Here is a 15,000-nt window from a genome sequence, read left to right as displayed (position 1 = left end):
ACTGTGTTTTTACTGTGGATTCTTTGTGCCGCGTCAGCGACTCCACAAGTCCGCTTGTGTGGTCGTGGCACACTCAGCAGCACTACAGCACTTGTGTCGTCGTGGCACACTCAGCAGCACTACAGCGTGCAACAAAGCGCACACCAGCACATTCCGCCGGACATTTTTTTTTGGTTTGTTTTGTTTTTAGACGCCGCGGCTCAGCGGAGCCAGAAAAGTGCGTTTCCAGAAAGTCACGACACTCGGAGTGGGACACTCATGTGGAGTGGGACACACACTTTAAACTCACCACAGCAGCACGGCGGGGACCGTGCAGAGCCCCGCCGCCAGCAGGAAGACCAGGCCGGGGTGCCGCGCCACCGTGGCCGCGTACACGCTGTTGAAGACCGCCACCGACACGTTGGCCGTCAGCACCTCCCCGAAGGACAGGCAGGCAAACAGGGCGCCTGGCAGCCAGAGAGCACGCACACAAGGTCACAACACACGCACACAAGGTCACAACACACGCACACAAGGTCACAACACACCCACACGGCGGCAGAGTGGGCGCTCACCTTGCTCCGACTTGGAGACGATCTTGGACATCATGGCGCGCAGCACGGAGTAGGGCATGATGGACAGGAGCATGGACAGCCTGGCTGTGGGAGAGTCACCACCATGACACTTTGTGTGGAAACATCAAACACTCGTGACATCACACACTGTGGGGAAGTAGCCCTGGATTTTACAGTACAAAAAACACCTGGCAGCTCACTCGCCACAATTTCACCACAAAGTGTACTCTTTTTTTTTACAGTGCGTTACTGTAAATTGTAATGTTTACAGTACATTACTGTAAATTGTAATGTTTACAGTGCATTACTGTAAAAAGTAATGTTTACAGTGCATTACTGTAAGTAGTAATGTTTACAGTGCCTTACTGTAAATGGTGATGTTTACATTGCTTTACTGTAAATGGTCATGTTTACAGTGCCTTCCTGTAAATGGTCATGTTTACAGTGCATTATTGTAAATGTTCATGTTTACAGTGCATTATTGTAAATGTTCATGTTTACAGTGCATTACTGTAAATGGTAACATTTACAGTGCATTATTGTAAGTGGTAATGTTTACAGTACGTTACTGTAAATGGTAATGTTTACAGTGCCTTACTGTAAATGGCCATGTTTACAGTGCATTACTGCACATGATAATGTTCACAGTGCATTACTGTAAATGGTCATGTTTACAGTGCATTACTGTAAATGGTCATGTTTACAGTGCATTACTGTAAATTGTCATGTTTACAGTGCATTACTGTAAATGGTTTAATGTTCACAGTGCATTACTGTAAATTGTTATGTTTACAGTGCCTTACTGTAAATGGTCATGTTTACAGTGCCTTACTATAAATGGTCATGTTTACAGTGCATTACTGTAAATGGTTTAATGTTTACAGTGCATTCCTGTAAATGGTCATGTTTACAGTGCCTTACTATAAATGATAATGTTCACAGTGCGTTACTGTAAATTGTTATGTTTACAGTGCATTACTGTAAATGGTCATGTTTACAGTGCATTACTGTAAATTGTCATGTTTACAGTGCATTACTGTAAATGGTTTAATGTTCACAGTGCATTACTGTAAATGGTCATGTTTACAGTGCATTACTGTAAATGATAATGTTCACAGTGCGTTACTGTAAATTGTTATGTTTACAGTGCATTACTGTAAATGGTTTAATGTTTACAGTGCATTCCAGTCCAAGGTTTACGTTTGTAGTTTGAAGGAAATATCGTGTGTCCCTAATGAAGTGGCCGAGGTGTGTCCTCACCCAGAAAGATCATCAGCGTGCTTTTGGAGAACGCCATGACGACCATGCCCGTGGCCACCGACAGGACGCCCATCAGCACCATCAGCAGCGCAGGCGTGCCGCAGTACGTGAACGCCGCCACGCCGGCGAAGCTGGACAGGAAGACGGAGGTGGACACGGCCGTGCCGTAGCCGATCAGGATCTCGCTCCAGCACAGCGGCTCGTTGAGCTCGTAGAGCACGAAGAGGGAGGCGCCGCCGAAGTAGGCGAAGGAGAAGCTGTTGAAGATCGACATCAGGAGCACCAGCACCGTCCTGCGCTTGCGGCCGGCCCTGGCGAACATCCGGTAGACGCCGTACAACATCTGCTGCAAGGCCGAGGGCCGCCGCGGCTCGTCCGGATGGGCGGCGTCGGCGGGCGGCCGCTTGACGGTCTCCTCCAGGACGAACACGGCGTACAGCAGCACGAGCGCCTGGCACACGGCGGAGGCCAGGAAGGGCCAGTTGAAGCCCGCCGCCCGCAGGAAGTAGCCGGTGGACAGGGCGGCCACGCCCGACAGCAGGCCGCTCATCATGTCCAGCCCGGCCATGCGCAGCGTCTTCCGCCGGCCGTCGGCGCTCACGTCGGCGACGTAGGCGAAGCAGCCCCCCAGGAAGGTGCCCAGGCCGCCGCACAGCGCCGGCAGCAGCGTGGCGCCCACCAGGATGTAGACGTTCAGCCGGAAGTAGGAGACGCACAGCAGCACCAGCGTGAACGCCAGCGTGCCCGCCAGCGGCAGCACGATGGCCACCTTGCGCCCGCCGCGGTCGCTGTAGGCCACCACCGCCAGCGTGACCGCCAGGGAGGGCACGGCCGACAGCAGCTCCGTGTAGAGCGAGAAGAGCGAGGACCGCCGCTGCACTTCCTGTCGAGGGGGAGGGGCCACATTGATGTCAGGACGCGTGCAGAGTCAAAAGAAATCGATTTTGCAGATTAATCGCGATCCTTAATTGCTCAAAACTCAAAACAATCAAATATCGATTTATTTATTTTTTCTCAAATTGGCCATTTAAGCATTTTATTAAAGAAAATCTTTTTTATTTTAAGTATTGTAGAAATTGATCACATCTGTTTATTAAGGCAAAAAAAAAAATCAATTTTCCGATTAATCGCGATCCTTATTTGTAACGATTCTTACCGATTAAAAAAAAATCAAAAATCAATTTTTTTATTTTTCAAACTGACCATTTAAGCATTTTATTAAACAGAACCTGTTTTATTTTAAGTATTGTAGAAATTCATCACAGCTGTTTATTAAGGGTATCAAAAAAAAAAAATTTAAATCGCTTTTCCGATTAATCGCGATCCTTAATTGCTCAAAACTCAAAAGAATCAAATATCGATTTTTTTTTTTTCTCAAACTGGCCATTTAAGCATTTTATTAAAGAAAATCTGTTTTATTTTAAGTATTGTAGAAATTGATCACATCTGTTTATTAAGGCTAAAAAAAAAAAAATCGATTTTCCGATTAATCGCGATCCTTATTTGTAACGATTCTTACCGATTAAAAAAAATCAAAAATCGATTTATTTTTTTTATTTTTTTATCTTTCAAACTGGCCATTTAAGCTTTTTTTTTTTAACAAAACCATTTTTATTTTTAGTAATATAGAAATTAATTGCAGCTGTTTATAAGGGGTGTAAAAAAAAAAATCACCTTTCAGATTAATCGCGATCCTTAATTGCTCAAAACTCAAAACAATTAAATATCGATTGTTTTTTTGTTTTTTTCAAACTGGCCAATTAAACATTTTATTAAACAAAACCTGTTTTATTTTAAGTATTGTAGAAATTGATCACAGCTGTTTATTAAGGGTAAAAAAAAAAAATCGATTTTCCGATTAATCGCGATCCTTATTTGTAACGATTCTTACCGATTAAAAAAAATCCAAAAATCGATTTTTGTATTTTTTTATTTTTCAAACTGGCCATTTAAGCATTTTATTAAACAAAAACCTGTTTTATTTTAAGTATTGTAGAAATTGATCACAGCTGTTTATTAAGGGTATCAAAAATATGTATTTTAAACCGATTTTCCGATTATTCGCGATCCTTATTTGTAACGATTCTTAACCAATTTTAAAAAATCAAAAATCGATTTTTGTATTTTTCAAACTGGCCATTTAAGCATTTTATTAAACAAAACCTGTTTTATTTTAAGTATTGTAGAAATTGATCACAGCTGTTTATTAAGGGTATCAAAAAATAATAATTTTAAATCGCTTTTCCGATTAATCGCGATCTTTATTTGTAACGATTCTTAACCAATTAAAGAAAAAAATCAAAAATCTTTTTTTATTTTTTATTTATTTCTCAAACTGGCCATCAAAGCATTTTATTAAACAAAACCTGTTTTATTTTAAGTATTGTAGAAATTGATCACAGCTGTTTATTCAGGGTATCAAAAAAACAAACATTTAATTTCCGATTAATTGCAATCCTTATTTGTAACGATTCTTAACTGATTAAAAACAAATCAAAAATATTTTTTTGTATTTTTCAAACTGGCCATTTAAGCATTTTATTAAACAGAACCTGTTTTATTTTAAGTATTGTAGAAATTCATCACAGCTGTTTATTAAGGGTATCAAAAAAAATAAAAAAATAATCGATTTTCCGATCAATCGCGATCCTTATTTGTAACGATTCTTAACCGATTAAAAAAAATCAAAAATCGATTTTTGTATTTTTGAAACTGGGCATTTAAGCATTTTATTAAACAAAACCTGCTTTATTTTAAGTATTGTAGAAATTGATCACAGCTGTTTATTAAGGGTATCCAAAAAAAATAATTTTAAATCGCTTTTCCGATTAATCGCGATCCTTATTTGTAACGATTCTTAACCAATTAAAGAAAAAAAATCAAAAATCGATTTTTTTAATTGTTTTATTTCTCAAACTGGCCATTTAAGCATTTTATTAAACAAAACCTGTTTTATTTTAAGTATTATAGAAATTGATCACAGCTGTTTATTCAGGGTATCAAAAAAAAATTTTTTTTAATTTCCGATTAATCGCAATCCTTATTTGTAACGATTCTTAACTGATTAAAAACAAATCAAAAATAATTTTTTGTATTTTTCAAACTGGCCATTTAAGCATTTTATTAAACAAAACATGTTTTATTTTAAGTATTGTAGAAATTGATCACAGCTGTTTATTAAGGGTATAAAAAAAATATTAAAATGAATTTCCGATTAATCGCGATCCTTATTTGTAACGATTCTTAACCGATTAAAAAAAAATCAAAAATCGATTTTTGTATTTTTTTATTTTTCAAACTGGCCATTTAAGCTTTTTTTTTTTTTTTTAACAAAACCATTTTTATTTTAAGTAATATAGAAATTAATTGCAGCTGTTTATAAGGGGTGTCAAAAAAAAAAATCACCTTTCAGATTAATCGCAATTCTTATTTGCGACGATTCTTAATCGATTAAAAAAAACTGAATTCAAATTTGTATTTTTTTTCCTAACTTGACATTTAAGCATGCAACTGAGATAGGCTCCTGCACCCCCCGCACCCCCCAAAAAGGGACAAGCGGTAGAAAATGGATGGATGGGCATTTGTATTTTAGGTAATATAGAAAATGATAGCAGCTGTTTATTAGGGGTGTCAAAAACATCGACTTTCAGATTAATCGTGATTACTATTTGTAACGATTCTTAGTAGAAAAAAACAAATTAAACTTCACATTTTTTACAAACTAGCCATTTAAGCATTTAATTGAACAAAAACAGTTTTATTTTAAGTGATATAGAATTTGATCACAGCTGTTTAGTAAGGGTATCAAGAAAAATCGATTTTCAGATTAATCGCTATTTTCTGCAGGTTTAGTGGCAGGAAGTTACAGCTGTGCTCTAAAGGGCGAGCGCGGCTCAGGTGGTGTGGTATTAGCGCTCTTGCCTTGCATCATCTACAGACCATTTCCGCTTTCTTCCCAGTTATCCAATGTTTTATCAAACACATTTTTTAATGATACCAAGAAATATGATATCATTTTATCGCCCAGCCTTATATTATCCTCTCTCTAACTCTTATTAATCTACTTGTCCACTTCCTGTTATTATCTGCTTACTTCCTGCTGTAACTTAGCGGTTAGCTTAGCTATTAGCATTCCGGCTCCCGATTTGACCCTGGTGTGTAACATGTTCGGCCTCATCCTCCAGTGATAACGCTACTTAATGGCCAAAGGCAACAAGACATGGCCTCTCGCAGCCTTTCTTCATGATCATAACGGGAAAAAAAACAGATACCTCTTTTGTGGTTAACGTGCCACAGGGCACTTAGACCGATACAGTAGTTGACCTTTTGATAATTATTGGACTGCCCTTTTGGAGTTGTTATTGATTGACAATTATTGATCCTATAGCGCTTACTGAGGTAAACAAGATGATTGACATTTTCACACGATCCCTGGCTTTCTTTAAAGTGGCCTGACAATAAGTTGCCTGTTTGATCTGCAGTGGGGCCGCCACATTCAATTCATTGATTTTTATGATTCCGTTTATATTTTGTTTCTTTGATTGTTCGTTTAAAGAGTCTAACTGAAACAAATGCTAAAATATCCCCACCGCGTTAAAGTTAAGTTAAATAGATGGTAAAAGAATGTAAAGGTAATAGGTTAAAAGAAGGTAAACAAAGGTAAATAAAAGATAAACAAAGGTAAAACAAGTTAAATAGATGGTAAAAAAATTAATAAATAAATAAAGGGTAAATAAAATGTAATGGGTAAATAAAAGGTCAAATGAGGTAAGTAGAAGGTGAAATGGGGGAAAGGAAGATACAGGTTAAATAGAAGGTAAACAAAGGTAAAAAAAAAAAGTGAAATAGATGGTCAAAGTATGTAAATAAGAAATAGAAGGTAAAATAACGCAAATAAAAGGTAAAAGAAGGTAATTAGAAGGTAAAACAAGTTAAATAGACAGTAAAAAAAAAGGTAAAGGGTAGGTAAATATAAGGTAAAAAAAAGTAAAGAAATAGTAAAAAAAAAATGTAAAGGGTGAAGAGAAGGTAAAATAAGGTAAATAACAGTTAAAATATAAATAAAAGGTCAAACAAGGTAAGTATAAGGTGAACAGAGGGAAAAAAGATAAAGGGTAAATAGAAGGTAAATAAAGGTAAAACAATTTAAATAGATGGTAAAAGAACGTAAAGGGGAAATAGAAGGTAAAATAAGGTCAAATATAAGCAAAATGTAAAATTATGTATTTATAAGGTAAATAAAAAGGTAAAACAAGTCAAGGTGAGGTGGCTCAGGCGCAACAGTCCCATCATAGTGTGTTTATGAGTGTGTGAGAGGTATTTGTGGCTGTCCAAATTTACTTGTGGTGGGCCACCACAAATAAATGTAGGACAGACTAAACATTGGTCTAAATAAGAGTGTCAAAATAATGGAAACAGCTGCCTTAGAAAATATATATATATATATATATATATATATATATATATATATATATATATATATATATATATATATATATATATATATATATATATATAAATATAAAGTGTGTATATATATATATATATATATATATATATATACATATATATATATATATATATATATATATATATATATATATATATATATATATATATATATATATATATTTAGACTTCCTTTTTAGACTTCCTTTTTATTGTCATTCAAATTTGAACATTACAGTACAGATAAGAACGACATTTCGTTACATTAGCTCATAGTAGTGCAGGATAAAAAAGCAATAAGGTGCATATATAAATAAATAAATAGGTTACTGTACAGATAAATATATTGCACTGCATACATATATATATATATATATATATATATATATATATATATATATATATATATATATATATATATATATATATATATATACACATACATATACACACATATATATATACATATGCATATATACATATACATACATACATAAATATATATTTATTTTTTACTTTGTGGTGCAATGCAGCTGATGAAGACGACAAAAGGGATGGTGTTACGTAATTGTCAATAATCGTTGGCCCTCGTTAGTCGGTGCATGTTTACCTAAGTAGTTTGAGTAAACACCTAAAACCCCAAACAAACGAGGAACAGACTTGTATTTTTGACCGTGTGGGTTTGTGCCAAGTTCACATTTCCGACTCACCTCAAAGTAGACGGACTGGTTGCTGCTGTTGGAGGCGCACGGCGTGGACGTGATGGGGTCGGTGCTGTTGGTCAGGTCTTCCCAGAGGCGCCTGTACACGTACTGCTGCACCAGCGGGTAGCACAGGTAGGTGGAGAAGGCGTAGAGGGCCACCACCGGCTCTACCAGGTAAAGACCCTTCATCCTGACGCTGCAGCGGAACAAGATGCCAGCAAGCAAAACAACAGTCACTTCTTCCCAGTCCGGCACATTCCAAGTTATTGGGTCAAAAACTGAAAATGGAAATGAGACTTCTTTCTAACCACTGTGGCGTAGACAACCAGCTACAAGCTGATTTTCAACGCAATTCGACACCGGAGCAGGAATATAAAAGATGATTCTGATGAAAAGCTTTGCAGCCGTGCTTAGGGAGCGTCTACAAAGTGAAACCACTTTTAATAAACCATAACTGTAATATTATACCAATACGGCTTCAAAATAAAATCAGATATTATGTAGGTGGTCTAATTTTAAGGAGTACGACATTTATCATTTTGGATGATGTTTTGTATATTTTTTTTGTAAATATTTTGCGTTGTTAGAATTCAGTAACTTTAAGATGACGCCTAATAAAGTCTCAAAAACACACGAAAACAAAGATGATATTTGGTTCTACTCCAAGTTTTTATTTTCTGTTTTAAATAAATATTTGGCTGAAAAAACACATGACACCTAGAACACCATCTAGGTGTCATGTGTTTTTTGAGATGATATATTGTATATTCACAAAGGTATTGAGAATAAAACGTTTAAAATATTTTTTTTAAATCAGCCAAATATTTATTTAAAACAGAAAATAATCGTACTACAAGTCGTATTTTGGTTAAAAAAATAATATTTAAATTTAAAAAAATGGCTGCACCTATGCATGACACAAAGATGTGGTCTCATTGAACATACTAGAAGTCTTATTTTGGGGAAAAAAATATTCTACTTATTTTTGAAAAATATTTACAAATTAAAATTTTCAAGTCTTATTTTGGGAAAATATTTTACTGTTTTTTTCTATACATATATATATATATTTTTTTTTTTTTTTTTCAAATAGATTAGTGAATACACATTATATCATCTGAAAAACACATGACACAAAATGTGGTCTCATTGAACATACTAGAAGTCTTATTTTGGGGGGAAAAATATTCTACTTATTTTTGAAAAATATTTACAAATTAAAATGTTTAAGTCTTATTTTGGGAAAATATTTTACTGTTTTTTCTATATATATATATATATATATATATATATTTATCATTTTAAATAGATTAGTGAATACACATTATATCATCTAAAAAACACATGACACATGTCTCATAGAACATACTAGAAGTCTTATTTTGGGAAAAAAATATTTAACTATTTTTTTCAAAATATTGACAAATTTAAATTTTCAATAGCTTTGTGGATATAAAATATATCGTCTCAAAAAAACACAACAAATATATAATGTGTAGTTGAACATACTACAAGTATTATATGGGGGAAATATATTCTACTTATTTTTGAAAAATATTTACAAATTTTAATTTTCAATAGCTTTGAATAGCTTTTTATACATTATGTTGTCTCAAAAACATGACAAGTTTTATTTTGGGAAAAAATATTCTATTGATTTACCTATTTTTATTTTTTTTTCAATTGATTTGTGAAGATACATTATATTGCCTCAAAAAATACTAAGTAAGTACAGCTGTTTATTAGGGGGGGAGGGGGAAACGATTTTCAGATTAATCGCGATTTTTATCGATTCTTAATCGATTAAAAAATCAAAAATCTTTTTTTTTCAAACTGGTCATTAAATAATTGTATTAAACAAAAGCAGTTTTAGTGTAAGTAATATCAAAATGTATTACATATTTTTATTAGGGGTTGAAAAATTTTTATTTTCTGATTAATCGCGATTCTTATTTGTATCGATTTTTAATCAATTTGCTTTTTTAAATCTAAAAAAAAAAAATGTTTCCCAAAACTGGCCATTTAAGCATTGTATTTAACAAAACCAGTTTTATTGTAAGTAATATAAAATTGATCACAGCTGTTTATTGGGGTTAAAAAATTTTTTTAAATTTCAGATTAATCTCGATTTTTATTTTTATCGATTCTTAATCGATTAAAAAATCAAAAATCGTTTTTTTATTTGTATTTTTTCAAACTGGCCATTTAAAAATGGTATTAAAACAAAATCAGTTTTATTTTGTTTATTAGGGGTTTAAAAAAAAATCGATTTTCTGATTAATCGCAATTCTTATTTGTAACGGTTATTTTAAAAAATTCAATTAAAAAAAATCCAAAATCTTTTTTTTTTTTTTAAATCGGCAATTTAAGCATTGTATTTAACAAAAACAGTTTCATTGTAAGTGATATAAAAATTGATCACAACAAAAAATATATATATTTTCAGATTAATCGCGATTCTTAACTGATTTTAAAATAAAACATTAAAAAATATATTTTTTTCAATACACAATATTTGACTGATTTATAAAATATATATTTTACAATGTATATAGTTACAGTATATTTGTGAATATACATACTATTGTCTCAATAACACATGACAAATGGATGGCGTCTAGTTGAACATATAAGTCTTATTTTAGGGAAGGAAAAAATACAGATTTTTAAAATAATTACAATTTTTAATTTTCAATAGCTTTGGGACAAGCGGTAGGAAATGGATGGTTGGGTGTGGATATACATTATATTGTCTTAGAAAACACATGGCTGGTCTTCTCGTGATCATTCCAGGTTTACATTATAACTATTTTTTTGTTCGTGATATCTGCAGTAGATAATGGATGGATATTTGACTAACTCATGTACATTAATGCACTGAAGGACACGGTCCCAAACAAAGTAAGCTGACATTGAGCACTACTTTCCATGCAAGACGCACGCAAACAGGGCACAAAAATAAAACGACATCTTAATTTGTCCCAGTGTGTATCGGCGAATGTAGTAAAAGTAAAAAACACTTACCGTCTTATGCAGATGTTATGATCATGTTTGAGTCCGGGCTGGTCTAACCCGTCCCGGCTCTTATCATTGTGTTGTGAAACGACCAAGTCCCGCCTACCTCTAAACCCTATTGGTTAGCCGGCTCTCAAAGCCAGCTCCTATTGGACAGTGATCTGTCATTTATTTAAAAAAAAATATCGGACGGAACCATTTTTAACTCCACTTATTAGTATGTTTTATGTGTATATTTGTCGTCCATTAAATCGAAATCGATACATTGAGTGTATATTTGAGAACGTTTATTGTGACTTTTTGAGTTTGGCGTAGCTATTGCGCCGCTAGCGCCAGTTAGCTTAGCATAGCCACGGACTGTACCACCACGCCGCCGCAGGGGGGTGTCCGTGTTGTGACAGCAGAGGCTCAGCGGTGAGCGAGCGGTCCTCCTTCACATCGACACTCTGTGGACTTGACGCTGGAACCACCGGAGGCCTTTTTTTTATTTCTATTTTTATGAACAGCCCGCATCCGGAAAAGGGGTTGTTTGTTTAGGTAATGAACTGCTCGAACGCGTGGTATTCATACGGTATGTAAGGTAGCAGTGAGTATGCTAGCAGGCTAAAGCTAACCAGGCTAATGTGTTAGTTAGCCGGCTGATAGATGACGTCATTGTTGCCCGTCTGGTGCGTTATCGCGCTAATTAATCGATAAATACGTGAAACCGCATTGGCGAGGCGATGTTAGCGCTAGCTGCGCTTGTGGCGACTCAAGTCGTGACTTTACTGTGTCAGCCCGCCGGCCTCTTTTACCTCAATGGCTTCTAATCTGCACACACCAGCGATGCTCTTGTTCGATTAAGTCACATTTTTTTTCAAATCAAGTGCATTTTTAGGAATTCAAAGTCAACCCTCAGGTATATCGCGATATAAGTGTTTTATAAGGATGTGGGGGGAAAATCGATGCGAATTTGAATCGCGATTCAGAATCTATTCTTTTTTTTTTTTAAATCGATTTTTTTTTAATCTATTTATTTAATTTTATATATATATATATATATATTTTTTTTTTTTTTTTTTTTTTTTTTTTTATTAACAATCCAACAAAACAATACACAGCAATACCATAACAATGCAATTCCAAAAGCAAAGCCGACCCAGCAACACTCAGAAGTGCAATAAACAGAGCAATTGAGAGGAGACACAAACACCACACACAACAAACCAAAAGTAGTGAAACAAAAATGAATATTATCAACAACAGTATCAATATTAGTTACAATTTCAACATAGCAGTGATTAAAAATCCCTCATTGACATTATCATTAGACATTTATAAAAAATAAAAAAAGAACAATAGTGTCACTGTGGCTTACACTTGCATCGCATCTCATAAGCTTGACAACACACTGTGTCCTATATTTTCACAAAGATAAAATAAGTCATATTTTTGGTTCATTTAATAGTTAAAACAAATTTACATTATTGCAATCAGTTGATAAAACATTGTCCTTTACAATTATAAAAGCTTTTTACTCTGCTTGCATGTCAGCAGACTGGGGTAGATCCTGCTGAAATCCTATGTATTGAATGAATAGACAATCCTTTTTGAATCGGGGAAAAAATAGTTTTTGAATCGAGAATCGTGTTGAATTGAAAAAGAAAAAATCGATTTTGAATCGAATCGTAACCCCAAGAATCGATATTGAATCGAATCGTGGGACACCCAAAGATTCACAGCCCTAGTGTTTTATATCGATGATTATTGACATTCTTATGACCTATCGAAAATAAGGACCAAAATAAGAATATATCACATGTACTTTTTTTTTTTTTTTTTAATGTCATCTTCCTCTGATTATAAAGGAAACGAAATGTCAACACAAACCCTGGAAAATACTGAAACAATCAACAATAAGCTCTTAAAATTAGGAATATGTAAGACAAGCCTGGGCAATTATTTTGACTCGGGGGGGGGACACATTTAGAGAAAAAAAATGTGTCTGGGGGCCGGTATATCTATTTTTAGGAACACTAATACAAAACCTCACAATAATGTCTGACTGAATGCTAAAAACGCTATGGCAGACCGCCTTAAAAAATGTAATGTAATTTTAAAATGTTCTATGAACGATAAAACACTGAATATTGACAAAACATTTCGACATATTTTACAATCAAGTGAAACGCAACAAAAATGCAACAAACAGTGAAATATGAACGCGAAGGGTACGAAATAAACCCACCTACAATCTGATACATCTGATATTTGCTGAATTCCCCGCAGGGGTCAATAAAGTACTTTCTATTATATTCTATTCTATATATCACTAAGCTTTAGAACTTTGTTGTGAAAATCTCCTTCCGCGTCTGTGGAAACGCTTCCCACCACACTGCTTGGTGCCTCGTCTGAGCTGCTGTCACGTAGATGACCACAGTAACTAATTAGATGACCATAGTAACTAATTAGATTACCATAATAACTGGTATATCATCCATAAGCGCAGATTCCAACCATTGAAATACTTTGTATAGTTGAAGACTTACGGTCATTAGAAAACATCACTGCACATCATAATGGCAGCTACACTTTCCATCTTAAAGATCTAAAAAAATTATTTGGGAATGTCCGACGGGCCAGATTGAAAAGCTCAAAGGGCCGCATGTGGCCCCCGGGCCTTAATTTGCCCAGGTCTGATGTAAGAGATGCTTCATAAAGTGTAAGAAAATGAGTGTAAACATAGAGAAACCTGAGAAGATCTATTTACTCCAGCTGTGCTCTAAAGGGCGAGCGCGGCTAAGGTTGTGCGGTATTAGCGGTCTTGCCTCGGGTCATATACAGACCACACTGGTCTGACTACGGTCCCCTTGGGGGAAAATCCCAAAAATCTGCCATACTGTCAAGGTGACTTTTCCTGTTTTAGTTCCGTTTTCTTAATTTTTACTTTCTCTTCTCACTCTAGCAAAGAATCAACCGGCAGACAGCAATATGGCGCAACCAAACGTGGTGGTTGATACTCTTATCCGATTGGCTGTTAGCGTGCTTACCAACCTTGCTTCGCAACTTCCGGTTTCTTCCGACCGCCAAAAATATATATTTATCGAATGCATTTTTTATTGGTATCGATTTTGTGTCTATCGCAATCTGTATTGATATTGATTGATCAGCTCAGCCCTAGGGGGAAGTGATGGATTAGCACGTTTGTTATATATATGCAACCATGTAGAGTTTGATGCTGCTAATGTCGTGCGGTTGTACGTTGTGTCAACCTCACTTCACTGGAGCCTTAAGAGCTGTGCCGGTCAATGAACTGGCAAAAGGATTTTTAGCTCATTGCCTAGCTTGCATTGTGACACAATGTAGTCATATGTAGTAGGAGTGGGAATCTTGGGCACGTAGCAATTTGATCCAATTCCGATTCTTGGGGTGACAATTTAATTCAGAATCGATTCGCGCAATGTATCATTTGGTATAATAATAATAATAATATGTAACTTTAAAAACAGGTTACAGGTTAGAAAAGCTTTGTCTGGTTGCACGCAGATGGTCGAAAAATGTGTTTTAAAAAATAATTTTTTCGACTTTTGAAAATTATGAATTGATTAAGAATCAGGCAATAAAGAATCGCGATTCAGATTTTTTGTGCACCCCTAATTTGTATATATTTATCCGTACAGTAATCTATTTATTTATTTATATATATTTAGTAAATTTTATATATATTATTTATATATATATCTATTTATTTATATATGCAACGTATTGCTTTTTTATCCTGCACTACCATGAGCTTATGTAACGAAATTTCGTTCTTATCTGTGCTGTAAAGTTCAAATTTGAATGACAATAAAAAGGAAGTCTAGTCTAGTCTAGTTTAGTCTAGTCCAGTTCAGTTTGAGATGGGATTTATGGCTCTTTAAGGGGAGCCGGATCTTGTGGAGCCGTTCCTTTTAAAAGAGCCGTTCAAAAGACTGGGTCATTATTATAGTTCTTTTTCTTTCTTTTTTAAACAGTTTTTTTTTTTTTTAGCAACAAAA

At 34.8% G+C, this 15,000-nt stretch overlaps 2 protein-coding genes across 5 annotated transcripts in view; one reads left to right on the top strand and one right to left on the bottom strand.

The window, feature by feature from the left end:
* Nucleotides 1–11,045, bottom strand: part of LOC133607180 (lysosomal proton-coupled steroid conjugate and bile acid symporter SLC46A3) — a 14,298-nt gene extending 3,253 nt beyond the window's left edge. The window contains exons 1-5 of the mRNA XM_061961645.2: nt 10,991–11,045; nt 7,973–8,162; nt 1,815–2,697; nt 555–638; nt 290–446 (exon numbers count right to left, since the gene is read on the bottom strand). Coding sequence (XP_061817629.1) covers nt 290–446; nt 555–638; nt 1,815–2,697; nt 7,973–8,155 — 1,307 coding nt within the window. The 5' untranslated portion in view covers nt 8,156–8,162; nt 10,991–11,045. The remainder of the gene's footprint in view (nt 1–289; nt 447–554; nt 639–1,814; nt 2,698–7,972; nt 8,163–10,990) is intronic.
* Nucleotides 11,046–11,375: 330 nt separating this feature from the next.
* Nucleotides 11,376–15,000, top strand: part of synj1 (synaptojanin 1) — an 85,564-nt gene continuing 81,939 nt past the window's right edge. For all 4 annotated transcript variants that reach the window (XM_061962843.2, XM_061962845.2, XM_061962841.2 and 1 more), the window contains exon 1: nt 11,376–11,518. The gene's annotated coding sequence lies outside the window, so the exon portion shown is untranslated. The remainder of the gene's footprint in view (nt 11,519–15,000) is intronic.

The sequence above is a fragment of the Nerophis lumbriciformis genome, linkage group LG09 (genome assembly GCF_033978685.3).
Source record: "Nerophis lumbriciformis linkage group LG09, RoL_Nlum_v2.1, whole genome shotgun sequence".
Taxonomy (NCBI): domain Eukaryota; kingdom Metazoa; phylum Chordata; class Actinopteri; order Syngnathiformes; family Syngnathidae; genus Nerophis; species Nerophis lumbriciformis.
This window is presented reverse-complemented; position numbering and strand designations above follow the sequence as displayed.